Here is a 27,749-nt window from a genome sequence, read left to right as displayed (position 1 = left end):
AACCTCCGTCTTTTATAAATTACCTAGTCTCAGGTATTTCGTCATAGCAGCATGAGAATGGACTAATATACCCACATTACCTAACAATAATACAGAGACCACATTCACACAACATTTATTATATTGTTATAATTGTTCTATTTTATTATCGTTGTTAACCTCTTGAGTATGCCTAATATATGTATTAAACTTGGCCAGATCCTGTGGCTCATGCCCATAATCTCAGCGCTTTGGGAGGCCAAGGGGTGAGATTGTTTGAGCCCAGAAGTTTGAGACCAGCCTGGACAACATAGTGAGACCCTGTTTCTACAAAAACTTAAAAATAGCTGGGTGTATCAGGGTGTGTCTGTAATCCCAGCTACTAAGGAGGCTGAGGTGGGAGGAATACTTGAGCCCAGGAGTTCAAGACTGCAGTGAGCTATGATCAGGCCACTACTCCAGCCTGAGCTAGAGTGAGACCCCATCTCTTAAAAGAAAACAAAACTACTACTAAGTCATTTTAGTTTTTCTTTTGTTGGTACTAAGTTTTTGGAATCCAGAATGTATTTTACACTTCATAGCAAGCACTTCTCAATCCAAACAAGTGAGATTTTAGACTCAATAGCCACGTGTCTAGTGGCTCCCATGTTAGACAGCACAGGTCAGTAGCATAAAGAACTTTAGAGTTCTTGAACTGGCATTCTTGATTTTCTACAACTTTCGCTACTGCCGTTCATTTTTCAGCTTCTCCCTGCTCACCCAAGCCCCAGCATCTAATTGTCTGCCTTTCTTTACCTCTTGTTATCCTTCCCTGCCATGGAAATCTGGCTGACCCCTGCCAGGGCCTATCCGAATGCCACTTTCAGAGCAGGCTGGCACTGTTCTTGAGGCACTGCATTCTCTTGGTGTCCGTAAGCATTAACCACTGGCTGTTGACCCTCCTGCAGCAGCGTTTATGGGAGCCGTTTGTCTGGTTTCTCTGTGAGAAGTCTAGCTCCCCACTAGCAGGGGAGCTTCTCAGAGACCGGCTTTCTCAGCCCTCTTATTTCCTAGCGCAGTGTGCACAATGTGGTGGTCCACGTGTGGCCTCCATTTGCTCTTAGGGTATTCTTATTCTTATCCTTTGCTGTTTGATAGTTGTGTTCCTGCCATCTTTGGGATCTTAAGCAATTTCTCCTTTAACAGTTTTCTTTACCTTTGAAATGTATTCTGAATGAAATTTCCCTTTATATCTGGATCAGTTCCACTGTTTAAAGGGTATTCGTGCTCTTTGCAGTCTGAAGCTTTTGCTTATGCAATAGAGGACATATTAATTTCTGTGTAGAAACAACCACCTAATATGAATAAAATTAGGTTTCATTTGTACGTGTAGTAGGTTATTCTAGTTTTAGTCTGATTCTTATCCCAAAGACAACTCTTCCCCTTATATAACTTAGTTATATATATGTACTGTATTAAGGCTTTTTTCCCTACAGCTTTATTGAAGAGTTTATATGCTTTTTGAATTTCTCTCTCCCCTAAAGAGATTTGGTCAGTGGTGTTTTGCTTGGCATCCTTTGCCCGTGTAAAAAAGCAAACAGGTGCCCAAAAGGTTGCGCTCTATTCTGGGAGAAATCTGATTAATGTTGAAGGGCTGTGTCAGGTCAGACTCAACCTGCTGACAGATTATTTAGTGAGTGCAAGGATCGAGGATCAACTCTAAACGTTATCTTAGATTTTAATGGTTTTCTTGTAAAGGGCATTTGCAGATGAAACCAATTTGTATTTAAAGTTAATTGTAGTTGTACCAGAGACTACTTAAGAAGAAATTCTTCCCTGAAGCAGGCAGTGGTTTGAAAAGAATGAATGATTCATCAGATAGTGTTGCAAGGCTTATAATTATATTCTGTGTTTTAACATAAATTGTTGTGTTTTAAATTGTGGTGAAACCTTACTCCTAGTAAAATAAGAGTTTCTCCAAAGAAGTTCCTATTGAAATGATCTTAAATTCTCTTAATACAAGTTTCCCAAACCTCTTCACAACTCCTTGAAAAACAGAGTGAAATGTGCTGTTCCTTGTAAGATAGATCCCTAGTTAGCCCAGTTGCTTCTCTTTCCCTCACCCCTCAATCCACGTGTTGTTTCATGGATACCAAATGTCTGCGCGCCTCTAACCACACTGCCAGGAGATTGCGAGTGGACTATGAAAGTGGACTATGAAATGGATCTCTTACTTAAACTCCTCCTTCCGCTGTTGCTCTCCACACAGCAGGCAAAAGGGTCTTTTTTCTTTTTAAACTTGTTATCATTGTTATTATTTAAATGTTGTGTTATGGAAAATTTCAAATATATATCAAAGTAGAGAGATGGGTGTTCTTCTTATTCAGCTTCAACAACGATCCATTCATGGCCAGTCTTGTTTCATCTGTGCTTCTGTCACTCCCCCTTCAACCCCTTAAATATTTCGAAACCATTCCCAGACTTTTTATGACTTTAATTAGCTAATTTGGAATTGCCCTGTCGTGAAATTTGGTCTATTGGTTGGTCACATAGGTGGGGAAAGTTGCTGTCCCAGTGGTGATAAACTATTTGTTGCCTTCTTTATGTCTTCCAATTCTGTTTCCTCTTACTTTTTCACGATGTGTTCCCTTTCTTTTTGTTAATTGCCATCCCCAGAGAAATAGTTTCACATGTCCAATTCATGTTAAGCCAATTTTTCAGGGATGTATATGTGGGCACTCTGCTACTTTTGTACCAAATACATTCTTAAAGTTGAATGTACAAAAAATAAATGTGTATATGGGAAGGATGTTTCATGCTCAGAAAGTTTTAAAAATTATAAAATCCTTGTTTTAAAAAATCATACATGCTCATGATAAAAATAAAATTAAAACAATACAGAATGGTATGAAGTAAAAGGCAAAAATTCCCATTTTGTTCATGGATCGTTTTCAGTTCCTTATTTCTAAAGCAACCATTGCTAATATTTCTTATGGATCCTTCCAGAAAGGCCATTTAAAGCCTTAATAATGTATATTTTTGACATTTTCTCTCAGTGTCTTTGAATTTAGTAGACAGAAATTGGTTTTAGTGTTGGAAAGAATAGCTTGGTGTTTTGCAAGAGTTTGAGTAGAAGATTGTATGATGGCTTTGATATTTTATTGACTTTCGTAAACACTGATTTCCTCTTGATAAAGGAGCCTTAAGCAGACTCTGAACTCACCAGCAACTCTTTGGGCCTATGAAAATCTCCATACTAGTACCATCCAGTAGAAATATAATGTGAGCCACATATGTAATTTTAAATTTCCTAATATTCATATTAACTAAGAATAAAAAGAGGCCAGGCATGGTGACTCATGCCTGTAATCCAAGCACTTTGGGAAGCTGAGGCAGGAGGATCACTTGAGCCCAGGAGTTCAAAATAAGCCTGGGCAATACAGTGAGATCCTGTCTCTGTACTGCCAGACAAACAAAAACTAGCTGGGTGTGGTGGCATGACCCTGTCTGTAGTCCTTGCTACTCAGGAGGCTGAGGTAGGAGGATCACTTAAGCCTGGGAGTTCAAGACTGCAATGAGCTGTGATCATAACACTACACTCCAGCCTGGACAACAGAGCAAGCCACTGTCTCTAAAAATAATAATAATTAATTTTTTAAAAGAAAGGTGAAATTTGACCGGATGCAGTGGCTGATGCCTATAATCCCAGCACTTTGGGAGGCCGAGGTGGGCAGATCACTTGAAGTCAGGAGTTTGAGACCAGCCTGGCCAACATGGCAAAACCCTGTCTCTACTAAAAAACAAGCCAGGTGTGGTGTCGAGCACCTGTAGTCCCAGCTAGGGAGGCTGAAGCAGGAGAATCACTTGAACCTGGAAGGCAGAGGTTGCCATGAGCTGAGATCACACCACTGTACTCCAGCAGCCTGGGCGACAGAGCGAGACTCTGTCTCAAAAAAAAATAGGTAAATAAAGAAAGGTGAGCTCAGTCTTGATAATGCATTCTCTTTGGTGCATTGTATCCAAGATATTCTTTTTCTGTTTCATTTTTTGAGACCAGGTCTTGCTGGTCCACCCACGCTGGAGTGCAGTGGCGTAATCATGGCTCACTGTAGCCCCAACCACCAGGGCTCAAGCAATCCTCCCGCCTCAGCCTCCTGAGTAGCTGGGACTACAGGTGCACACCACTATGCCTGGCTAATTTTTTTATTTTTAGTAGAGTCAGGGAATCACTGTGTTGTCTAAGCAGGTCTTGAACTCCTGAGCCCAAGTGATTCTCTCACCTTGGCCTCCCAACGTGCTGGGATTATTGGCATGAGCCACCATGCCCGGCCCAAAATACGATTTCAGTATGTAAGTAATGAATATAAAAATTAGAGATTTTGGGGGCTGGGCGCAGTGGCTCATGCCTGTAATCCCAGAACTTTGGGAGGCCAAGGCCGGCAGATCATGAGGTCAGGAGATGAGACCATCCTGGCTAACACGGTGAACCCTTTCTCTACTAAAAATACTAAAAAATTAGCCAGGCATGGTGGCACACACCTGTAGTCTCAGCTACTCGGGAGGCTGAGGCAGGAGAATCCCTTGAACCCGGGAGGCGGAGAGGTTGCGGTGAGCCGAGATCGTGCCACTGCACTCCAGCCTGGTGACAGAGCAATGGAGTTTCACTCTTGTTGCCCAGGCTGGAATGCAGTGGCACGATCTCGGCTCACCGCAACCTCCACTTCCCAGGTTCAAGCAATTCTCCAGCCTCAGCCTCCTGAGTAGCTGGGATTTCAGGCGCCTGCCACCACGCCCATCTAATTTTTTGTATTTTTAGTAGAAACGGGGTTTCACCATGTTGGTCAGGCTGGTCTCGATCTCCTGACCTCAGGTGATCTACCTGCCTCGGCCTCCCGAAGAGATTTTACTTTTTTTCATACTAAGTTTTCAAAATCCACTGTGTGTGTGGTTTTTTTTGTTTGTTTTTTTGAGACGGAGTCTCGCCCCGTTGCCCAGGCTGGAGTGAAGTGGCAGGATCTTGGCTCACTGCAAGCTCTGCCTCCTGGGTTCACACCATTCTCCTGCCTCAGCCTCCCGAGTAGCTGGGACTACAGGCGCCTGCCACTACGCCTGGCTAATTTTTTGTATTTTTAGTTGAGACGGGGTTTCACTGAGTTAGCCAGGATGGTCTCGATTTCCTGACCTCGTGATCCGTCCGCCTCGGCCTCCCAAAGTGCTGGGATTACAGGCGTGAGCCACCGCGCCCGGCCCGCTGTGTTTTATACTTAGAGCATGTCTCAAGTTGGGCTTCCCTCCTTTCAGGTGCTCAGTAAGCACGTGTGGAATGGCTGTTGTATTGTACAGTACCGCCCTCTACAGGGTAGAAGGAGAGGGGATGGGATATGTTCTCAATTTTGTTCTTTATTTCCCAGTGATTGACCAATGTTTGGAGTTAAAAGGTTGCCGCTTTTGATGTTCTTTGTGATCTCCAACTCTGACTCAATTGTATCGTCACTAGCATCAGCACTTTGCTTAAAAATCAATTTTCATTCTTATAAGAGACAACAAAGTGTTAATGACACAAATATGTCTATACACAGATGCTAATCCTGCTGAAATTGAACTCTTGGCTGGTAGGCAATGCCACCCTGTGGTAGCTCAAAAGTTTATTCATCAATATATGAAAGGCCAAATTCTAAGTAGCGAATGTGGCTTAGGAGTGTTAGTGTAGAATACATTAAACGTGAGTGCTTTTTATTCTGAATTTTGGAGTAAATGTATGTAGTAGCATGTAGTGAAATTAACTGTTAGGAGAAAACAGAGGTAAGAATTCCTGAGAAGTTGGTGAGATTGTTCTTTTACTGTAATTTTTGTTTTTTCTTCAGGGGTTGCAGATGGTGTAGGAGGCTGGAGAGACTATGGAGTTGATCCATCTCAGTTCTCAGGGACTTTAATGCGGACGTGTGAACGTTTAGTAAAGGAAGGACGGTTCGTACCTAGTAATCCCATTGGAATTCTCACCACAAGCTACTGTGAGTTGCTGCAAAATAAAGTCCCTTTGCTCGGTAAGTGGATATCTTATGTGTTTTCCTCTAAAGAAGCCCCCTAGATAGTTAAAAACAAAACCAAGAAAATCGTTTATCGGACCAGCTTTTTTCTGAGGCTCTTCCTACTAAGCAGAGTGTGATAGAGAAACTATAGGCTAACCGCCAGGTGCAGTGGCTCACGCCTGTAATCCCAGCACTTTGGGAGGCTGAGGTGGGCAGATCACCTGAGGTCAGGAGTTCGAGACCAGCCTGACCAACATAGAGAAACCCGGTCTCCACTAAAAATACAAAAATTAGCCAGGCATGGTGGCGCATGCCTGTAATCCCAGCTACTTGGGAGGCTGAGGCAGGAGAATCATTTGAACCCGGGAGGTGGAGGTTACAGTGTGCCGAGATGGCGCCATTGCACTCCAGCCTGGGCCACAAGAGTGAAACTCCATCTCCAAAAAATAAAAAATAAAAGAGAAACTATAGGCTAACCAGAATACGTAGTACTGCTTGGAGGGAATGTGGATAGGTACAGCCACTTCGGAAAACAATTTGGTATTAAATATGAACATATAGTATGCCGCAGCAATTGCACTTCTAGGTGTTTACCCTAGACTAGAGAAACTCTTGCACAATACGTGAACCAAAAGATAGGTATGAGAATGTTCTCAAAATGTTGCCAATAGCAGAGAACTGGGGACAACCTTAAAGTCTATCTGTTGTAGAAAAATGCATTGTGAAAAGAAACGACTTAAAGCTGCATGTTCTACTCAGGAACATGTTGAGAAGGGAAGAGAGAACATTGCAGAATTCCACCTAACAGTCTGATTCCATATATTTCAAGTTTAGAAACATGAAAAGTTAAAACTGTATTGTTGAGGGATTCTAAAATTTGGTAAAAGAAGAAAGAAGAGCAAGAGGAAAGAAAAGATCTGGCCTGCAAAACTGAGTTCATTACCTGTGATGAGTTCAAGTTGTGTTTGGTCACCCCACACTGCTAACAGGTGATTAGTCGGTGAAATAACTTGGCACAAAGTAGATCCCCGATAATCTTGTATTAGAAAACTTAAAACCAAGTATTTAGGGTTTGTTTATGTGGTATGCTAATGGAGCATCCTTTGGCCAGGCCTCTACATTTGTTTGTTACATGATTTCCTGGGAACTTACCCAGCCTTCTAAGCAGACTCTCAGGGAGGGTATTATTACGTTTCTGCTCATAGCCAGCATCTTTCTAGTTACTAGAAGGCCTCCTTCCCAGTCACCATTGACATTTAAAATCAGCCCCTGTTCGGCCAAGCGCGGCAGCTCACGCCTGTAATCCCAACACTTTGGGAGGCCAAGGTGGATGGATCATGAGGTCAGGAGATTGAGACCATCCTGGCTAACACAGTGAAACCCTGTCTCTACTAAAAATACAAAAAATTAGCTGGGCATGGTGGTGGGCACCTGTGGTCCCAGCTACTTAGGAGGCTGAGGCAGGAGAATGGTGTGAACCCGGGAGGCGGAGCTTGCAGTGAGCCAAAATCGCGCCACTGCACTCCAGCCTGGGCGACAGAGCGAGACTCCATCTCAAAAAAAAAAAAAAAAAAAAAAAATCAGCCCCTGTTTAGTGTTAATGGAGATCACCACAGTTGTAGAATTTGGCTTTCAGTTTAAGTCGTTTGTAAGGAGTTCTTTTTATCAGTCTGCTGTCTTCTGTCTTTGTGCTGTGATTAACTAACTTCTTTTCCTTCAAACTGAAAAGGGATCTTGTCTTGCAGTTTCAATATATACTGCTTTGTCTTAATTCCCTGTTTTGGACATGCGATCTGGAGCTTGCCTGGCACAGTGAAACATTCTAGATTCTATTTCTAGCACCTCTCTGTCAACTTGCTGTGTGACTTTGGGCAAGCCACTTAACCTGTGATCTCCTTGCTTCACATGTTAAATGGAGAGAGAGCCCCTAGACACAGATTCCAGGGGACTGCCTCCTGCATGTTCTCAAGAGTGGCTCTGCTGACCCTCTGACCCCCGATCATTTACTTTGACTTGAGATAACTGGTTACAAAACACATAACTATCCTGATTTTACACTTTAAAAGCTTTGGTTTTGCTGTGCTTTTTTTTTCCTATTCCTACTTTCCTTTTCTTTCTGTTCACCCTCACGTCACTGGGAGATATTAATAAAATACATTTAAATTTAATATTAGAGAAAATAATATTTTCTTACATTGAATATTGTGATTACTTTTTTTCTCCTAAAAGGCACATTGAAATAATCTTTCATCACCATGTTTGACACACATTTTTTTCACAAAATCTACACATCTCTAGGCTGTTTGTAATGAAACTCAAGCATATTTTGACAAAGACAGGCTGCTGAGGTTTACTGAACTTCAGCTAGATATAATTGTAAATCATGACAACTTTACCAGATAAGTTAGTTAGGTGATTTTTTTTTTTAATCCAGCAATTGCTAAAAAGCCTACAAAGCAATTCCAATATAAAAGGCAAGCTGGTAGCTGTAACCACTTATTTCTTTGACTTTTTAGCTGCGTTTGGGTCTAAGGGCATTACAGACTAATTGTTGACATATATGATTTCCTCAGAAACCTTTAAATGGATTGATAAGGTCCTAAGCAGCCAGTGTATCTTAAGAACCTGAAGGGTTGGTCCTAATAAAGTTATCCCTTTTTCTGCCACACAAAAGGCTTAGTCGTAGTTTACAAAATAAGGAGCTGGGTGATAAAAATATTTCCATTTGAGCATGAGGGACTCACCTGGGTTTCTGTCTATATGGGTCATTTATCTAAACATCCTACACTGTGGTTCTCAGCACCGCTTTTCTTACTCATCTTTGCCTGCTTGTGCCTCTCCAAACACGTGAGAATGATTAGCTCTTCTCCCAATATCAGGCTGCTGGGGCCTGAGCCACGTGCACACATCAGGAATTTGAGGAGGCAAAAGAGGAGGGTACACTCCAAGCCCAGATGGTTCTGTAAGGCTGGGCTTATACTTGTTGGTGCTGCTTTGGATACTGAAGCTCAGTCACTCACCAGGACTGTTTTGATTCCAACTCAGCGAGTTACTGTCGCAGGATAGCAAAGGATAGCCTGGCTTCCTCAGTGAGTAATAAGGAGTCACATGAGTCCTTCTTGCAGCAGAATTTTCAAGGATGTGCTACTCGGGTTGTTTTTCTTTCTCAGAATATAATCCCATGAGTTTTCAGAAGATGTTTTGGGTGGTGATCTATTCATGATAAAAGGTTAGAGTTGATGTGCACTGAGTTAGGAAGGAAAGGTAATGGGCAATCTTTGTCCTACTGTAAGCTATGGAGCGGGTTATCTGACAGAACTACCAGTGAGTTACAGTACCTGTGCTTTGCTTTTCATTGACACTTAATGGCTAGCATAGTATGAGTTTAGTACTAACGCATATACTGTAGATAACAAGGAAATGGAATTTCTGGGCATTAGCATGAGAAAGATATGTATATTTTTAAGTGTTTTTAAATTACTTTGTTAAGACAAAATTAATAATACAAATTACCCATGATCCCACTAAAAAAACTATTAATATTTGAGTGATTATGCTTTCAGATTTTTTTCTGTGTGTATGTGTGCATAGAATAATGGTAACCTGAATTGAGTCTACTGTGTGCTCACAACAGCCCCATGAGGTAAATACATAGGTACTTAATTTTATTCCCCTCCACCTTTTTTTTTTTTTTTTTGAGACAGGGTCTCGCACTGTTGCCCAGGCTAGAGTGCAGTGGTGCAATCTCAGCTCACTGAAACCTCCGCCCCCGGGTTCAAACAATTCTTGTGCCCCAGCCTCCCAAGTAGCTGGGATTACAGGCGTGCACTACCACGCCCAGCTAAGTTTTTGTATTTTTAGTAGAGAGGGAATTTCACCATGTTGGCCAGGCTTGATCTCGAACTCCTGTCCTCAAGTGATCCACCCGCCTCAGCCTCTCAAAGTGCTGGGATTACAGGCATGACCCACCACGCCTGACCTATTCTCCATTTTGTTAGGAAGAAACAAGTCTGGAGAGAATAAGTGACTTGCCATGGTCACATAACTGAAAAATGATGGCACACTGGGATTTAATACGGCTGGTTCCATGGCCCATTTGTTTTGTTTTCCTTTTAACCATCATTTTAATAATTTATACTTTGCCTATTGCTTTTTTTAAAAAATTTACTTCTAGTAAACTTTACTCTTTTTGGTGTACAGTTCTTTAAGTTTTGACATCATCTTTTTTTGTTGTTGTTAAGGAAACTTTCATATGAGTTTGTAATCTACTTATTTTAAAGTTATCTTTCCTTTCAAATATATTTTACATAATCTTAATGGCTATAAAATAGCTAACGCTATCTGTTGTAAGGGTTTGACATGACTTAACTAATTTTAATTCTTAGAAACAATTCTATGAGGTACTTACTGTTATCCCTGTTTTTGTGGATGAGGAAACTGGGGCACAGAGAGGTTAAGTAGTTTGTCCCGTCACAGAGCTGGGAAGTGGCAGAGCTAGGATTCAGACACAGGCAGGAAGCAGGCTGACTCCAGAGCCTGTACTCCTGAATATTACATGATGGTATATCTTTGCACTGTATGGATGTACTGTAATTTATTTAACCAGTACCTTATTTTAGATGTTTAGATTGTTATCTAGTTCTTCCTCATCTTAAGTAATGTTTTTGTACTTAAGTCTTGTTTGCCCCTCTAATTATTTTCTTCCCATAAATTCTCAGAGATGGAATTGCTAGATGAAAGGAGGTACATTTTTCAGGGCTATCTTGCCCTCCAGGAAAGTTGTTTACTTTTACTTTTCACTCCCGCAGAATGAATGTTCTGTGCAGTGGGCATGTTCCCTACACTTTGCCAACAATGTGCATTATCTTCTTTTGACTCATGTTAAACTAATAGGTGAAAAGCGTTACTAGTGAGGTGGTCATTTTTTCATATATTTACAGATCTTCTACACTTATTTCTTTGTGAACTGCCTATTTTTCTATGTTGCCATTTTTCTGGTGGAGGTAGGTATAGGTTTAACTGTTAGTACTTGAGAGTGGTCTCTGCTAGTTGTGCCGTTAGCCTTTCAGTCTAGGGAAGATTCTGTGGCCCGTGCACAGCAAAGCTATGCAGAGTTCTTTGCCCAGAGTCTCTGTTGAATGAACAGGTTGATTCCACAAGCTGCCTGCAGAAATTTGGTCTTGTTACCTCATAGTGAGTGAGTCATTAGTCTCCAATAAAAGTTCTTCATGACCTCAACAGATGGAAATCTGGTTTAAAATTGTAGTTATGTGCCCTGTCTTAAATGTTAGTGAATTTCGTGGAGAAGGCTTCCTGCCAATGACTAATAAGAAATGTCGGGAAAATGTAACATTTTCATTCTGGCATTGAAGTATTAAAACTTAATATCTCAACAACATGCTTTTGAGCATTTGGCATAGATGACAGCACTGTTGAAATGAAATAGTGTGATTAAATACCAGTCATTTTTATTGCTTTCTGTCACTGCAAATGGAAGAATTCAGATCATCTGTGGCCCAATTACTACGTATAATACAAATCCTTTTTCTTTCCCCACCGTGTTAACCCTGATCAGGATTTTATTGATATTCATAGAGGATATGGAGCATAACTAAGAAAGGTGCTGTTTAGGCAAAGGAAATTCAAATTATGGTGTGTTGCTCTTTGGGGTCATGTGTTGAAATGTGTGTGCAAAGGCAGCCTAGGAAGAAAAAATAAATGGAGATGATTTTTGTTTCTAGGTAGCAGCACCGCCTGCATTGTGGTGCTGGACAGAACCAGCCACCGCTTACACACAGCAAACCTGGGCGATTCAGGCTTCCTGGTTGTCAGGGGTGGTGAAGTCGTGCACCGATCAGATGAGCAGCAGCATTACTTCAACACTCCATTCCAGCTCTCAATCGCTCCCCCTGAAGCCGAGGGAGTCGTCTTGAGCGACAGGTAATCTCCCCTCTCAGCCATTAAGTGTGAGCAGGACGTGGCTCATTCATAGTCCCCTCCTGTCCCCCTTGAATGCAGTGAGGTAGGCATTTCCATGAAAAGAAGACACTGAGAATGTTCTCATCAAGAGGACCTTTTAGTTTAACTTTGAAAGATACTTTTCTGGAACTAGATAATCTAGCTAAGTGGAATTCTGATAAATACCCAATAATTTGACAAGACCATGAAAATACTATTTCAGGCTTACAGAATATCAATTTTTCATATCAACACCACATGGTACATAAAGTACTTTATTAAATTGTGCTGGAGAAATGAGTCATTGTTCATGCATGCCATTGCTTGTATAAGATTTTGCATACATTGTTAGGGAAGAGCACAAACAGACATCTGCGTTATTTATCGGAGTAACTTCCTGATTCTCTAGACCTCTTACTACATGCATCAAATAGAACTTGCAGGAAATGGAGTCAAAATGGTCTTAAGTGACTGGGCACGGTGACTCATGCCTGTAATCCCAGGACTTTGGGAGGCTGAGGCGGGTGGATCACTTGAGGCCAGGAGTTCAAGACCAGCTTGGCCAACATGTTGAAACCCCATCTCTACTAAAAATGCAAAAATTAGCTGGGTGTGGTGGCAGGCGCCTGTAGTCCCAGCTACTCAGGAGGCTGAGGCAGGAGAATCGCTTGAACCCAGGAGGCAGAGATTGCAGTGAGCCGAGATCGCGCCACTGCAGTGTAGCCTGGGTGACAGAGCAAGACTCTGTCCCAAAAAAAACCAAAACAATAAAACCAAAATGGTCTTGAGGTGGGCACAGTGGTGTAGGACCATAGTCCCACGTACTTGAGAGGCTGAGGCTGGAAAATCGATGGAGTCCAGCCTGGGTGACATAGCGACACCCTGTCTTTAAAAAAAAAAAGTCGTCTTGGATATGTTCTTTGATAATGTTATTGAGATGTTCTCTTTTTCTTTCTCACATCTTTTCTCAGTTCACTTTTAAATTGTCAAGAGCGTTCCAAGATGGTGCTTTTTTTCCCCGCCCCTTCTCTGAGACAGAGTCTTGCTCTTGTTGCCCAGGCTGGAGTGCAATGGCATGATCTCAGCTCACTGCAACCTCCGCCTCCTGGTTCAAGTGATTCTCCTGCTTCAGCCTCCCAAGTAGCTGGGATTACAGGCGCCCGCCACCATGCCTGGCTAATTTTTGTATTTTTGGTAGAGACAGGGTTTCACCATGTTGGCCAGGGTTGTCTCAAACTCCTGACCTCGTGATCCACCCGCCTCGGCCTCCCAAAGTGCTGGGATTACAGGCATGAGCCACCGCGCCCAGCCAAGACGGTGCTTTTTTGAGTTGACTTTTACAGTTTATCTTTTCTTAGATGAGTGTCCAGAGTAAGGCAAAGCCTCAGATTTCAGTGTCTTTAACAATCTTATAGCTTTATAGGACCTGGCACAGACATCACTGGCAATTCATAAATGTTGATTAATGGACAATGAACCTTTTGTAAAAATAGAAGCATTCTAGCAAGTACTTGTCTCTACTTAATAGCTCTCATTAAACCAGTTCTTAGGTCCAAACTAAGATAAAATGAATTATTATTGCCATCTTTTAAACTGGAATGAGCATGTTATGTAATTAAAGATTCAGCATTGCCCATCTAAAAATTAACTTTAGCAGTAAAAGTAACTTTTACCGGTAAAAGTCTAAATATTCTTCCAATTATTGTCACCAGCCTAAATCCGAAAGTAAAAAGTAAAAGTGGGCGTGTGGCCATAATTGGAAGAGTATTTGATTCTAGGCCCCTCTTAAGTTGGCTGTAATCTACATTATTGTTAGCCACACTGGAGTGGGGAGAACTCTGAACCCCAAGGCCTCCGTAGAGCCCAAGCTCAGATCACAGTTTTTGGAGACTGGTGCTTTAATTTTTTCTTCATTTGATTCTTCTTGTTGGGCTTCCAAGCGCCAAAGCAGCCCTGCCATATCTCACACACTGTGGGATAGACAGGTTGGGGCAGTACTCTGCCGGCATGCCAGCGAGGTGGAGGTGGCTTCCCCTGGAGCCCAGAGACAGCTCGCTAGCATGTGATTTCAGCTCATGTTTCAGTGCAATCAAAAGTTTCCAGCAGCACAGTATGTTCAATCAAGATGGGCAAAACTGCAGCTGGCAGAACACCAAGCTCATGGGTGGGAGTGTTAGGAGAGGACGAACTGTCCAATGGGAGCAAGACTCTCACAGACAAAATAGCAAAGGACACTCCTGGGGAAAGAAAAACCTCAGCATAAAACAGAGCTTCAGTGCCAACCTGGTCATTAATCTACACTTCTAGAATCTGATTAGCTTTCAAAAGCTGAGCAGATGAGAGCGTCTTGCATTGTTTTCTCTTTATTCCACAGAAAGAATTGACCTGATTTCCCCCAGTTTTACAGTCTTTTTCCTTTTTTTTTTCATGCTTCATGTATCTCCTTGGTAAATGGTCCCTCTTATCTACAGAATATTATTTTAACCTTAACTTACAGGTTTTCCTTTAGTAGACATTTTTACAAAATGTTGATTATCTAAATATGTAAGTGAAGGTCGGTTCCCTGCAGCAGCACATGGAGAACTTTACATGTGCCACCTTTTTCCTCAGTCAAGTGAAGATGAACCAGAAATTTTCTGAATGCATTTAGTGTGAATCCTCATAGGCATGTGTGCTTTTGTTTGTTAGTTTTTATGCTTTCTCTTCACAAATGTTGTCACATGTTGCTTACACAAGTGTTGGGGTTTTTCCATGGAGCTTAGGGTGCTTTGGATCTGGTGCCTCCCTTCCGGGTCAGTATCTGATTTGCTTTCCTGGCTCTTGTTCCTTAATTACAGGTTAAGGCAGATTATCAGATCTCACCTTTCCCTCCCCAGGGAGGCCTGGAAGGAGTGAAACTGGCCTTAAGAAGTCGCCAAGAACCAGCCTCAGGAGGCCATGATCTCTGAATATAGGATCTTTTCTCCCCACCCGGGGTTTTCCCCCATTTTTATGTCTGTTTTCATCAGGCATTGTCAGAGAAAAAGATCTTCCATCTGTTTTTTTTTTTTTTTTTAAGATTTGTACACAAAAAAGTTTAGTGAGACATCTGCCTCCTGTTCCTGCCCTTAGCCACATATTCTCTCCTCAAAGGTGTAGCCACTATGAGCAGTTTCTTTTTTTTTTTTTTTTTTTTTTTGAGACAGTCTCGCTCTGTCGCCCAGGCTGCTGGAGTGCAGTGGCGCAATCTCGGCTCACTGCTACCGCTGCCTCCCTGGCTCTAGCAGTTCTTCTGCCTCAGCCTCCCGAGTAGCTGGAATTACAGGTGTGCACCACCATGATCTAAGTTTTTGTATTTTTTAGTAGAGACAGGGTTTCACCATGTTGGCCAGGCTGGTCTTGAACTCCTGACCTCAAGTGATCTGCGCACCTCGGCCTCCCAAAGTGCTGGGATTACAGGCATGAGCCACCACCCCACAGCCCGCTATGAGCAGTTTCTTTGATTCTCTCCAGATCTATTCCCTGCATATAGAAGCATACACATCTGTGTGTCTTTCTGCCTTTTTTTTTTTTTTTATGGAAATGGTTGCACATACAACACACCGTCTTCACCTTGGTTTCTTCAACAGTATATTGAAGAGTTTTTTTCCCCAATTTGGAGAGTCAAATATTTTGCTGCTTCATTCATTTAGTTACACAACAGATATTTCTTTTTTCTATTTTTTTTTTTTTTTTCTTGAGATGGAGTCTTGCTCTGTTGCCCAGGCTAGAGTGCAGTGGCGCCATCTCAGCTCACTGCAACCTTCAACTCTGGGGTTGAAGCAAGCGATTCTCCTGTGTCGGCCTCCCAAGTAGCTGGGATTATAGGCGCACGCCACCGTGCTTGGCTAATGTTTGTATTTTTAGCAGAGATGGGGTTTCACCATGATGGCCAGGCTGGTCTTGAACTCCTGACCTCAAGTAATCTGCCTGCCTCGGCTTCCCAAAGTGCTGGGATTACAGGCGTGAGCCACCGCGCCTGGTCAGGATATCAAGATATTTCTTGAAGACCTGTTACACAAGGCACACTAATAAATACCTATGTATGATGAGCACTTTGGGACCCTTGGGAGACACCAGAGTCCTTACTATGCCAAAACACTGTAGCTATTTCCAGTGAATGTATTCTTTTTTTTTTTTTTTGAGATGGAGTTTAGCTCTTGTTGCCCTAGCTGGAGTGCAGTGATGCAATCTCAGCTCACTGCAACCTCTGCCTCCCAGGTTCAAGTGATTCTCCTGCCTCAGCCTCCCTAGTAGCTGGGATTACAGGCATGTGCCACCACGCCCAGCTAATTTTTTGTATTTTTGGTAGAAACGGGTTTTAACCAGGCTGGTCTCAAACTCCTGACCTCAGGTGATCCGCCCGCCTTGGCCTCCCAAAGTGCAGGGATTACAAGCGTGAGCCACTGCGACTGGCAAGTGAATGAATTCTTTTTTTCCTTTTTCTTTTTCTTTGAGATGGAGTCTCACTCTGTTGCTAGGCTGGAGGACAGTGGCGCGATCTTGGCTCACTGGCTCACTGCAACCTCCATCTCCCGGGTTCAAGCAATTCTCCTGCCTCAGCCTCCTGAATAGCTGGGATTACAAGCGTGTGCCACCGCACCTGGCTAATTTTTTTATTTTTAGTAGAGACGGGGTTTCACCATGTTGGTCAGGCTGGTCTTGCACTCCTGACCTCAGGTGATCCACCTGCCTTGGCCTCCCAAAGTGCTGGGATTAGAGGCGTGAGCCACCGCACCCAGCAGTGAATGAATTCTTATAAGATTGGCGGCTGGGCGCGGTGGCTCACGCCTGTTATCCCAGCACTTTGAGAGGCCGAGGCGGGCGGATCACGAGGTCAGGAGATCGAGACCATCCTGGCCAACATGGTGAAACCCTGTCTCTACTAAAAATACAAAAAATTAGCCGGGCGTGGTTGCGGGCGCCTGTAGTCCCAGCTACTTGGGAGGCTGCGCCAGGAGAATGGCGTGAACCCGGGAAGCAGAGCTTGCAGTGAGCCGAGATCGCGCCACTGCACTCCAGCCTGGGCGACAGAGCGAGACTCCGTCTCAAAAAAAAAAAAAAAACAAAAAAAAACAGATTGGCATGTTGTTCTCCACAGGTATTCATCATCCCACCCTCACTATGGCATCCCAGGAGCCAGATTCAAATATCCAAGGAAACTGATGAGTGAAATATGTGAATAAGAGAGGGTGGGCTGGGTGGCTGGTGATTACAGTGGCTCATGCCTGTAATCCCAGCACTTTGGGAGGCCGGGGCAGGCGGATCACCTGAGGTCAGGAGTTCAAGACCAGCCTGGCCAACGTGGCAAAACCCTGTCTCTACTAAAAATGTAAAAAAAAACTAGGCGTGGTGGTGCATGACTGTGGTCCTACAGGCACTATTTTACATGCCTGTAGTCCCAGCTACTTGGGAGGCTGAGACAGGAGAATCGCTTGAACCCAGGAGGCAGAGGTTGCAGTGAACCTATATCGTGCCACTGCATTCCAGCCTCGACAACAGAGCGAGACTTGTTTCCAAAAAAAAGAGAGGATGGAATTCGGCTGTAAAGAATTAGGAATAAAGACTCATTTCCACTAGGATTTTAGAGGTGTGTTAGATCTGACTCAGAAGAGAACCCTTCCTCCCTTCTTCTCAGCCACTTGTGACTAATCATCAGACTTGGTTTTACTGGGTAGTTTCAGTTAAAAATTTGAAACATTTATATTAGAGTTTTCAATTAACTTTTTTCAGGGTTGGGAGTTTCAGAATGACTTTTTAAAAAAATTGACTCCATTATAATAAATCAGTTTTTCTTGCAGAAAGCTTATTACATTGTAAAATAGTGCCTGTAGGGCATTTTGAACTCATCTCTAAAGGGCCTTCTTAACTTTGTCCCTCCCCTGTCCTTGCCACAGTCCGGATGCTGCTGATAGCACGTCTTTCGATGTCCAGTTAGGAGACATTATCCTGACGGCAACAGATGGACTCTTTGACAACATGCCTGATTATATGATCCTTCAGGAGCTAAAAAAGTTAAAGGTAATTAACTCAAAGGTTAGCTCTTGGGAAAAGTGGCCCTCTCTGGACAGCTGAGTTTTATGGATTCAGTTGCATTATCTCTTTTTAGTTTTGGAAAGAACTATTTTGTGAATTTCAGGAAAATAATAATAGCTCTGGTCTTTCAAATAATTAGAGCGCTTGGAAAAAGAAGCTTCCTACCCAAGTTTTTCATAGGCTGGTAAAAGCAGGAAAAGTCTAGATGGAGGGCATTTCTTGTTTGTATCTTTATTTATATTTTAATGGCGTCGGGTCCTGGTTGTTTCTCCTTTTATTCTTCTAACACACCCAGCAGGTGTTGAATCAGGCAAAGACAGGAAATAGTCATGCCAGAGCCAGCCGAAGGCAGCAGGCCACAGGAAGCCTCAGTGTGACCTGAGCTGCCACCAGTAACCAAATAGTATGGGTTTCTCCCGTAGAGGAAGGAGGTGAAAACTAGGCTTTCAATTTTTTCCTGGCTTTGTGAACATACTCTGGGAAAAATGAGTCTTTTTCTCATGAGTCTTTACCTCTAACCAGTATGACTTTGGGTACATTTCTTTCTTTTTTTTATTATTTATTGAAGTTGCTGAGATCTGAGGGTTCCTTAAAACTGTTTAAGCAGTATTTTCTTCACATAAAATGGGGCATCCTAAAGATCCTCTTTTATAGGGTTGTAGTGAGGATTAACTACAGCCCTGTGTAGGAACTCCTTAGTGCCACACCTTGTCTGTGGAGTGCAGTCAGTGTGAGGTGCTTCATTGTCACAGGCACTGTGCTCTGTGTGGTGACACAGTGGTGAGCAGAATCTACACAGTCCCTACCTGTATGGAACTTACATCCTAGTGGAGGAAAATAGATAAATACAGGGAAGTAAATCTATGATGTAATGTGGGTGCTAAATAAGAAGAAAAACAAAGCTGGATAAGGGAATAGAGAGTAGAAGGGACTGCTGCTACTTTAGATAGATTGGTCAGGGAGGGCCTTTTTGAGGAGGTGACATTGAAGCAGAGACCTGTCATTATACTGAACTAGAGCTGAAGTGGACCTCGTGTTCCCATCCCCGTTTTGCAGATGAGGAAGTTGGAGCAGCAAGGATAAAGGTATGGCCCAAGATTTCACAGCTAGACAGGAATCTCCTCCTGATATAAAATTCTGAAGGTATTTTCACTAGAGCAACTGGTAGCTCTTGGAGAGCAAACTGGGGTTGGCCAGGCTCTGTTCCTAAGCAGGGAAGCTTTTGAGGTATCCTTCAAAGGCTATCAGAATCTGCCTTTTCAGTTCATCCTGTTTTAGCAAGAATACCTTAAGAATTTCAAATGGGAAAAAAAGCAAAAATGAAAATCCAAACTTTAGGGCTTAAGGCCACCAAAGCAAAGGACTTTCTGATTGATACCTTGTGCAGGCAGCACTGGAGTCTTGTTCATATTAGCCAGGGCATGATGTTTTAATGTCTTTTCTAACCAGAATAAAACTTAAATGATGGAAAAGGTGGTTAGATAAATGTTACCGTCTTGAGCATTATGGTAAAATAACTTCCTCATGCTTTATCTTAGAATTCAAATTATGAGAGTATACAACAGACTGCCAGAAGCATTGCTGAGCAAGCTCATGAGCTGGCCTATGACCCAAATTATATGTCACCTTTTGCACAGTTTGCATGTGACAATGGATTGAATGTGAGAGGTAAGCATTCTTTGGGAAGGTCATAGGGACTGACTGGGGACATGGTGTCAGTAGAGTGGAGCATTCTGGGCTCTGGGTGAGACTGTGGAGGTGTCCTCTCCCAGCCCCCAAGCTGTGCACTTGTGGCTTTCAGCAAGGTCAGGAGGACGAGAGCAAGTGCATTTCGTCATGTCTTCCCCACACAGCATGCCCTTCAGAACTGAACCTCATTGGCCGCAGAGGCAGATGGAACCTGAAGCCCTTTATTGCCACCACCGCAATGCTTGGACCTGAGCCCAAAAGGCTTCCGAGCTCTGCCCAGAGTGCGTGGACATTCCTAACAGTTTAACATTCTGCCTTTCACGTGTCTGACATTTCGCTTCTCCCTTCCTCTGGCTTTGTGGGACTCAACAGTATTTGCCTGACAAATTGCCACAGCAGGGTTTGAAGAGGGAAGCAATGTGAAACTGCCCTTGACTGAAGACTTGTCCTATCTACAGCATGATGTGTGACTTTGGGAGCAGGCCAATGGCTCCGTCTCAGGGCTGAGACATACATGTTGGTGCTAGCATATCAGAGCTAGTAGAATTAGTTTCTTGTTGATATAATTTTATGACATGTGAAACATTTCTTAGTCCTCCAAAAAATGTTAAAATAGAAAAAGTGCATGCCATAGCTGTTTGGCAGATTAGAATACAAGGCTATTCCTAGTTTCAAAACATTGGATATGTCTGTCTAAATTAGGATTGTGGGTATAGAAGCTTGTAACTTTCTCGTCAGATTCACTGTGATTGATGTGAACAGAGGGTGTGGTCGCTGTTTGAATAGAGCTCCTGTTGTAAAGGAGCAGGGAAGATTTTTTTTTTTTTTTTAAGCTTCAGTTTCATGTAATTTCTTGGAGTTTTGTTTAACTGTTTTTCTTTATCAAATAATTTTTTCTTTATTCTACTAGGGTATACTGACAAACCAAAACTGCCTGGAATGCAAGCATTTGTCTCCTAGTACTTATTTAAGTACACATTTTTTATTGACTTTTCTTTTTAAAATATACTGATAGGTTCTCATTTTCATTATAGGTGGAAAGCCAGATGACATCACCGTCCTTCTTTCAATAGTGGCTGAGTATACAGACTAGCCGAGGTGTCAAGTCCTGCCTTTCCTTTCATCATCCCAAATTTCCCCTGCCATGTGTGCTGATCCTGCTGGCAGGACCACATTTCTTTGCCACTGATCTCAATGGCCAGTGACGTAAGTCTTTTGCCTGTCTTCTTGAGACCCGTTGAGATCTTTGTTGAGAACCACTACTATCATTCACTAGCTCATATCTGCCGGCAGCAATTGAAGAGATCCAAGATTTGAAGATTGGCCTTCATTTCTCGATGTTCTTTCCATGATGGGGATGGAGGTGTTCAGTGTCACCGTGGCTGTTGCTTTTCAAAGTAGTTGAAGTATTGAAAATGAGTAATGTTGGTAAAGTGAATTCAAAATCCTAGTGTGCTAAAGGGATTGTACAAGTCTAACACAAATTGTATGTAATGATACATCTACTAGAAACATACATTATTCATCAAAAGAAATGTTACATGTGTACTCCACAGGCATAGTCTTTGTTATGATGATTGGTGTGGCTTTATGTCTTTGTTATAAACTCCTATTTTTCAGGGGCTTATGATTCTGCTCTAAAACTTTGCTCTGGGTTATACAGTTTTGATCCCAAAAGCTTTTTTGTTACAAATCGGGAGAAAAATCCATTTTAGTTCTATGGATGGAAATATTTCATGCTTTTAAAAAGATGTTTGTGTTCCTGTGGTTAAAGTTTTGGCAGTTTATTGATTAGTCCAAATCACAGGCCAAGGCCTGATCTCCAGGAGGGGTAGGGGAGACACTTTACCAGTATTTTTTTATGGAAATATTACTCAAGGTTGTAAAACCCCTCAAAGCCTAGAAATTTAATGTTATGGCTGAAATTCCTCCTAGTTGTCTGACAGGATGCCCCTGAATGGGAACTCTAGGGCCCAAGGCCTGAAGGGTTGAGAACAGACAGCTGTAACTTTGAATTTTGTTGGCTTTCAATGGTCATGCTACCTACCTATACTCATACTCTCAGACCTTTTATTAGTAGCCTTGCTTTCTATAGAGCATGCACCAAATCCAGTGAGTCCATGTGGAGAGAGCACTGTGTGCAGCGGCAGCAGCACAGACATCCATGAGGAAAACTCCCAGTGATGATCTGACATTTACAATTACCCCACACGGAAATTTAGGGGTTTCTGAATCAAGCTTAATGTTTACAGTTTCCAAATAGCCATTTTGCAGTGTATAGTTTCCTTACAAAACTACCCCGCATTGTTTTCCCATTATCTGCAAGCTGAAACTTATTTTTAAGTTTTGTGTACAAGTTGACTGCTGTAAAGATATATATTTTTGGGTCAGTTTTTTTCCTTCATTAACTTGGTGGTAGAAAAAAATATATACTTAGAAATCCTTAAATTAAAGCCATGTTTTATATATAAGTCAGGTAACATTGGTGTATAGATGAGAATGCAATTAAACCTGATGAGAATCTACTTGAGAATATAGAAAGTCTTTCTCTAAAGGAGATACTGACTCCCTGGTTTATTGCATTAAAATTTATGTTTGAGGTTACCTCAACTTGTTTTAAAAGATTTTGTTTTGTGAATTTGTACTGTATATTTGAGTAACTGTCAAGCTTTTATTTAAAATTGTTTAACATGTACCATGTACATGTCATTACTATATTTCAATGCATCATGCTTGTAACAGGCATTTCATTTATAATAAGAATGAGTTATTCATTTGTAAGCCGTTCAGTAATTTATCTACTATTCCTAAATTGGCATAATGTTAGATAATCTATTTTGCATCACCTTTAATTACATGTCAGAATGCCTTAACTACCCTAACTTGACAAAACAGAATTCTTTGGTAGACGAGGTGGGGGCGGGGTGGGGGGTCTGGACGGAGACTCTATTTAAGGAGAAATCATCATGCTATGATAAAACACAGAAGCATGAGTGGCAAGTGGCGGGGTATTTATTTTGCACAAACTATTTGCAGTCTCTGTATTTAAAAAGTAAAGAAAGTTGCATCCAGAAGGGTTTTGTTAGAATAAATACATTTATATTAGGACTGACAACTTCAGCTCTTTTGTTTAGGTTTTCAGTTATTTTTGGTAAGAAGTATGTAGCCTTATGATCTGGATATATTTTGCATTCATTTTCCAACGCTTACATTTAATTCCTGGTAAGAGGCAGTGCTCGTCAAGTTTCTGGTTTTTCTCTGCTGTCATTTAACCCATCAAACACAATCTTTGTAAAGCTAGATTGGTGGTGTTTTATACAACTTATTTACTCAGCTTACCTTTTTGAGACATGATTGTTAGAAATTGACAATGTGTTTGTTCCAGTGATACTGAAAGTAGTGGGGCAAGAATTGAGTTTCACAGTGGAATTGGCTTTGGATCTGGCCTATAGATTAGTGACATAAAATATTTTCTCTATTTCCCCCTGTTCTTTTTGTGTTATGTACTTAATTTTATGACTGCTGGGGGGTCAGCTGGAGTGCTGCTTAACAAGTATCTCTCCTACCCTCAGTGGTCAGAGGCTGTGTTGGACCCATAGTAGAATTTTCCAGGTCACAGACCCAAGCTTCCATGGGTTGTTACTGTGCTGTACCACTTGGTGGGTCTGATTCTGAATCTGATGTGTGTGTTAATTGTATTTTAAGCAACACACACACACACACACACACTTGCCTCATGTAATGGACTTTTATAACAAAAGAAAAAATTTGGATTTCTGATTTACAAATGGCAAATTATTTATCTCTCTCTGGATGCACCAAAGACCAGTAAAGTTTATAGCTTTTCCATCTATATTTATAAAGCAATACTGTATTATAAAAATATTTTTATCACATGCTTGAAATTTTTATTTTGTTGTTTTAAAATGTGCACTCTAAACATATCAGAACCTTATTTCTTCCTATGAACTTAAGCTGCCTGCGCACAAAAAAAAAAAAAAATTACCAAATGGAGATGCAGTAGAGTCCATAGGCTCTAAAAACTAAAAGAAGAAATGGGATGCAGGGGGAACAAGTTATTTGTCCTGAGTTACTGTACTTGCTTGACATGGTTGATGGGTACTAAATCACAAAAGAATCCATTCCAGGTATGCATGTCTGGGGGTTGGGCTGTGTCTAGATTAGAAACTGGGTTTCAAGCTTTGCATGATGGGAGAGCGTCCTCTCCTATCAGCTGCATGTGTTCTGGATAGGACAGTAGCCCGGAGATGGAAACCACCTTCAGTACCACTAGCCCACCATACCAAGTAACAAGTTACACAGGAATCGTGGGAATTTATTGAGTCAGCTTTGAGTGTTTGAGAGAATGTAAACAAGATTGGCTCGAATTGTAAACGTTTGTACTTTGGATGAGTTCATGGTTCTTTAGGTCACCTTATACCAGCTGTCTTTGATAGAAGCTACAGCATTCAGTTTCTCTGGAAACTGTATCACATTTTTGCATTTTAAAAATTTTACAGTATCAAAAAACCAAAATCTGCTTATGAAACAAAACATGAAGCAGGACATATTTGGATTCTATTTATTTAAAATTAAATTCTTTGCAAAATTGAACTTCTCAACTAAAACGTGTCCACGTCAAAATTTTAACTGTTAGCAGGTAGTTGTGGCAAAGATGGCTAAATAATGAAGCAAATTAGAATCTGTGTGTATACTAATGAGCTGCTTTTTTTCTGTTGGGACTATCATTATTTGTCTTATTACCCAAGAGGCAATTACCTGAATTTGGATGTCTGAATTATAACTTATGCAGGAATAGTTCTGTAAATACATTTAAATAAACTGTAAAGATATTTAATAAATATAGTATTTATACTAATCTGTGTACTTCTTTTGGTTTGAATAGTAACTAAATGAGACACCACCCCTTGACATTGAGTTTGTTGGTCACTATCAGGTCCTCATTTCCAAGCCTCCTAGTCATTCTAGCACTGATTATATGCTACTTCTTTAACTGGCTCCAGCTGCTTCACTACATCAGTTTAGCTTCCTCATAAATTCATCAAAATGGACTGACAATTGAATGTAAATTATAGAACTTTTTCCCAGCTGAGGCTTTGCACCTTCCATATAGTATAGAGGGAAGCTACAAAAAACTCTGCTGTACAGTCAGTCGTGTTGTTTAACAGAGATGTTCTGACAGATGCATCCTTAGCAGTTTCATCATTGTGTACTGACACAAGCCTAGATGGTCTAGCTTACTACACATCTGGGCTATATGGATAGCCTGTTGCTCCTAGGCGACAAACCTGTATAACATGTTACTGTACTGAATACTGTAGGCAGTTGTAAGACAACAATAACCATCTGTATATCTAAATATAGAAATGTTTCAGCAAAACTACGGTATGAAAGACAAAAAAACAGTACACCTGTATAGGGCAGCTCCATTATCTGATGGGACCACCACTGTCTGCAGTCCATCGTTGACCAAAACATTGTTATGCAGCACGACTGTATTTCAGCTTAGCACTCTGTATCCAAATTCTAAAATCCAAAGTGCCCGGCTAATTTTTGTATTTTTTGTAGAGATGGGATCTCACCATGTTGCCCAGGCTGGTCTTGAACTGCTGGGCTCAACTGGTCCGCCCACCTGGGCCTCCCAAAGTGCTGGGATTACAGGCATGAGCCACTACGCCCCGCCAGTATTAACTATAATAGTCCAATGCTGCATCCAGGCTATTACTGATGATGATGCCTTCAAGACCTAAACCCCTCTGCCTACTTCAATGAATGAACCAGAAATGTTATCCTCAGCAAAGAGACCTACAGAGTTACTCTTGTGTATAAAAGCTCCCTGTGTAGGCATCTGCATTTGTTAGAAATACCAGAAATTCAGTGTTAATCATCAGTGTAAGCATAAGATACATAAATCTTCCCCTACCATGTGATGAAAGGACTTAGTTGAAATTACGTGGGCATTGCCAGTTACCACAAAAAGCTTGGTTAAGGCCCATTTTCATTCACTAAGGAACATCTTGGGATGAACTTGAGTTTTTATTAGGTTATTGTGGGTAGCTGTGACTCATTACTAAGCTACAAGAGCCAAATTCATTCTGGTTTCAGTTAGAACTCTATTCACAGTTCTAAAACATGCAAATCCACTCAGCCAACTTTATGAATTTCTCACAAAGTCTAAAGTACAATTGCTTGCCAGTTAACACTTCCTTACGGTTTGAAGGTTTCAGAAAGACGTAACAATAATATGTTACAAAAGTCTCATTTGTCAGGTTATAATTGACTGTAAACAGGTTTGGGGGAGGGAAAGGCACACATCATAAGACATTACATAACAATGTTTTGTGCCAGATTTTTTAGTCCATTTGTGCAGGTGAAAAGCTAACTCTTAAAGGGCCAAAGAACAGAGACATTTGTCTTCCACCTTATTCCACTCCAAACTCAGGCTGTCTTGGCAGTGGAGGATACTGTTCTATGTCAGATAATACAGAAATATTTGGCATCACTTCCGTTAAATTATTTTCTGCAGCACACTGCAAAATAAAAAATCACATCTGAAAATCAAAACAATTTGAGGTTAGGAAATAAAATTTTACAATATGTAAAAACACTCCAGGCTGGGCGCGGTGGCTCAAGTCTGTAATCCCAGCACTTTGGGAGGCCGAGGTGGGCAGATCACTTGAGGTCAGGAGTTCAAGACCAGCCTGGCCAACATGGCGAAACCCTGTCTCTACAAAATACCAAAAATTAGCCAGGCATAGTGGCACGCACCTGCAATCCAGCTGCACGGGAGGCTGAGGCAGGAGAATCGCTTGGACCTGGGAGGCAGATGTTGCAGTGAGCAGAGATCACACCACTGCACTTGAGCCTGAGTGACAAAGTGAGACTCCGTCTAAAAAAACCAAGTGAAGGTGACATATATTTTTACTCTTGATCTTCTTTCCAGGGTTTATTCTACTTAAAGTCTTAAAATATAAAAAACAATGGACAAAAAAGGCCATGGTATTACATGGGAAAACTAAAATCCAAATGTTTGCAATCAAATACAAAAGATACCTGACTACAAATCACAAAATTCCATTTCAAGCCATCTTGATGGCACTCTAAATGGTCCAAAGATGTTAAAAACTCTAGGGTGAACGTGCATTGAACTGAAGAACTCTAATGGGTTTTTTTCCTTCACGAAAACTCTTCTGCGTCCCAAGTAGCATAATGGATTTAAAGCAAGTTACATACACTTGACAAACAGCTATTTCTAGATATGGTTGTTGTACAAGATGATGTGGTTTAAAAGCCCATCCTCCATTAAAAGGAAGTCCTGGACAACCTCTTTTAGACTCTAAACATGCAAACTCGTGCTTGAGGGGCAAATGAGCCAGTCACTGGACTGGGGGCCAGCTCAGCCATCATTAAGCATTAGAATATAGAGAAACTGCCATTATTGATGTCCTCTTCACTGTCACTTGCTCTTGCCAGACTGTCGAAAGGGTGGTTGAAGTGTTCTTGCTGGTCAGAAGAAACTGCTCCAAAGAACATGCAAGAAAACTGGAGGGAAAAAAGGAACTGCACTGTTGATTCCAAAGAGAAAGTTTGCTTATTAAATGCTCCAGGTGACAGTCCTCCTCAGAAACCTGACCAGTATTATATCCCTGTCTTTGCTGGTGATGGTTCACAGAACACCCAGAACCTTCATTATTGGTCCAACACGTCCTAAAACCAAACCTTGGCCGGGCACGGTGGCTCACGCCTGTAATCCCAGTACTTTGGGAGGCCAAGGTGGGCAGATCACAAGGTCAGGAGATCGAGACCATCCTGGCTAACATGGTGAAACCCCGTCTCTACTAAAAATACAAAAAAAATTAGCTGGGCGTGGTGGCGGACACCTGTAGTCCTAGCTACTGGGGAGGCTGAGGCAGGAAAATGGCGTGAACCCAGGAGGCGGAGCTTGCAGTGAGCCGAGATCGCGCCACTGCACTACAGCCTGGGGACAGAGCAAGACTCCGTCTCAAAAAACAAAACAAAACAAAACAAACCTTTCCCTGA

At 41.8% G+C, this 27,749-nt stretch overlaps 2 protein-coding genes across 6 annotated transcripts in view; one reads left to right on the top strand and one right to left on the bottom strand.

Annotated features, from left to right (window-relative positions):
- PPTC7 (protein phosphatase targeting COQ7) overlaps positions 1-27,334 on the top strand; it is a 51,311-nt gene extending 23,977 nt beyond the window's left edge. Inside the window, exons 2-7 of one of the 2 annotated variants that reach the window (XR_010135681.1) lie at positions 5,823-6,002; positions 11,729-11,927; positions 17,861-17,984; positions 19,538-19,667; positions 20,723-20,894; positions 27,183-27,334. Coding sequence is in view for 1 of the 2 variants with exons in the window: in XM_002823738.6 (XP_002823784.1) it covers positions 5,823-6,002; positions 11,729-11,927; positions 17,861-17,984; positions 19,538-19,667; positions 20,723-20,781 (692 nt within the window). In the remaining variant the exon portion in view is untranslated. Of the gene's footprint in view, positions 1-5,822; positions 6,003-11,728; positions 11,928-17,860; positions 17,985-19,537; positions 19,668-20,722; positions 24,568-27,182 lie in introns of those variants that run through there. The other variant, XM_002823738.6, reaches the window with a different exon arrangement.
- Positions 25,966-27,749, bottom strand: part of RAD9B (RAD9 checkpoint clamp component B) — a 30,363-nt gene continuing 28,579 nt past the window's right edge. Inside the window, exons 11-12 of one of the 4 annotated variants that reach the window (XM_054528221.2) lie at positions 26,478-26,598; positions 25,966-26,239 (exon numbers count right to left, since the gene is read on the bottom strand). In XM_054528221.2, coding sequence (XP_054384196.1) covers positions 26,223-26,239; positions 26,478-26,598 — 138 coding nt within the window. In that variant the 3' untranslated portion in view covers positions 25,966-26,222. Of the gene's footprint in view, positions 27,252-27,749 lie in introns of all 4 variants that reach the window. The other 3 variants (XM_054528220.2, XM_024257290.3, XM_054528222.2) reach the window with 3 other exon arrangements.

The sequence above is a fragment of the Pongo abelii genome, chromosome 10 (assembly GCF_028885655.2).
Source record: "Pongo abelii isolate AG06213 chromosome 10, NHGRI_mPonAbe1-v2.0_pri, whole genome shotgun sequence".
Taxonomy (NCBI): domain Eukaryota; kingdom Metazoa; phylum Chordata; class Mammalia; order Primates; family Hominidae; genus Pongo; species Pongo abelii.
The sequence above is the reverse complement of the archived record's forward strand: the minus strand, read 5'-3'. Positions and strand labels throughout refer to the sequence as shown.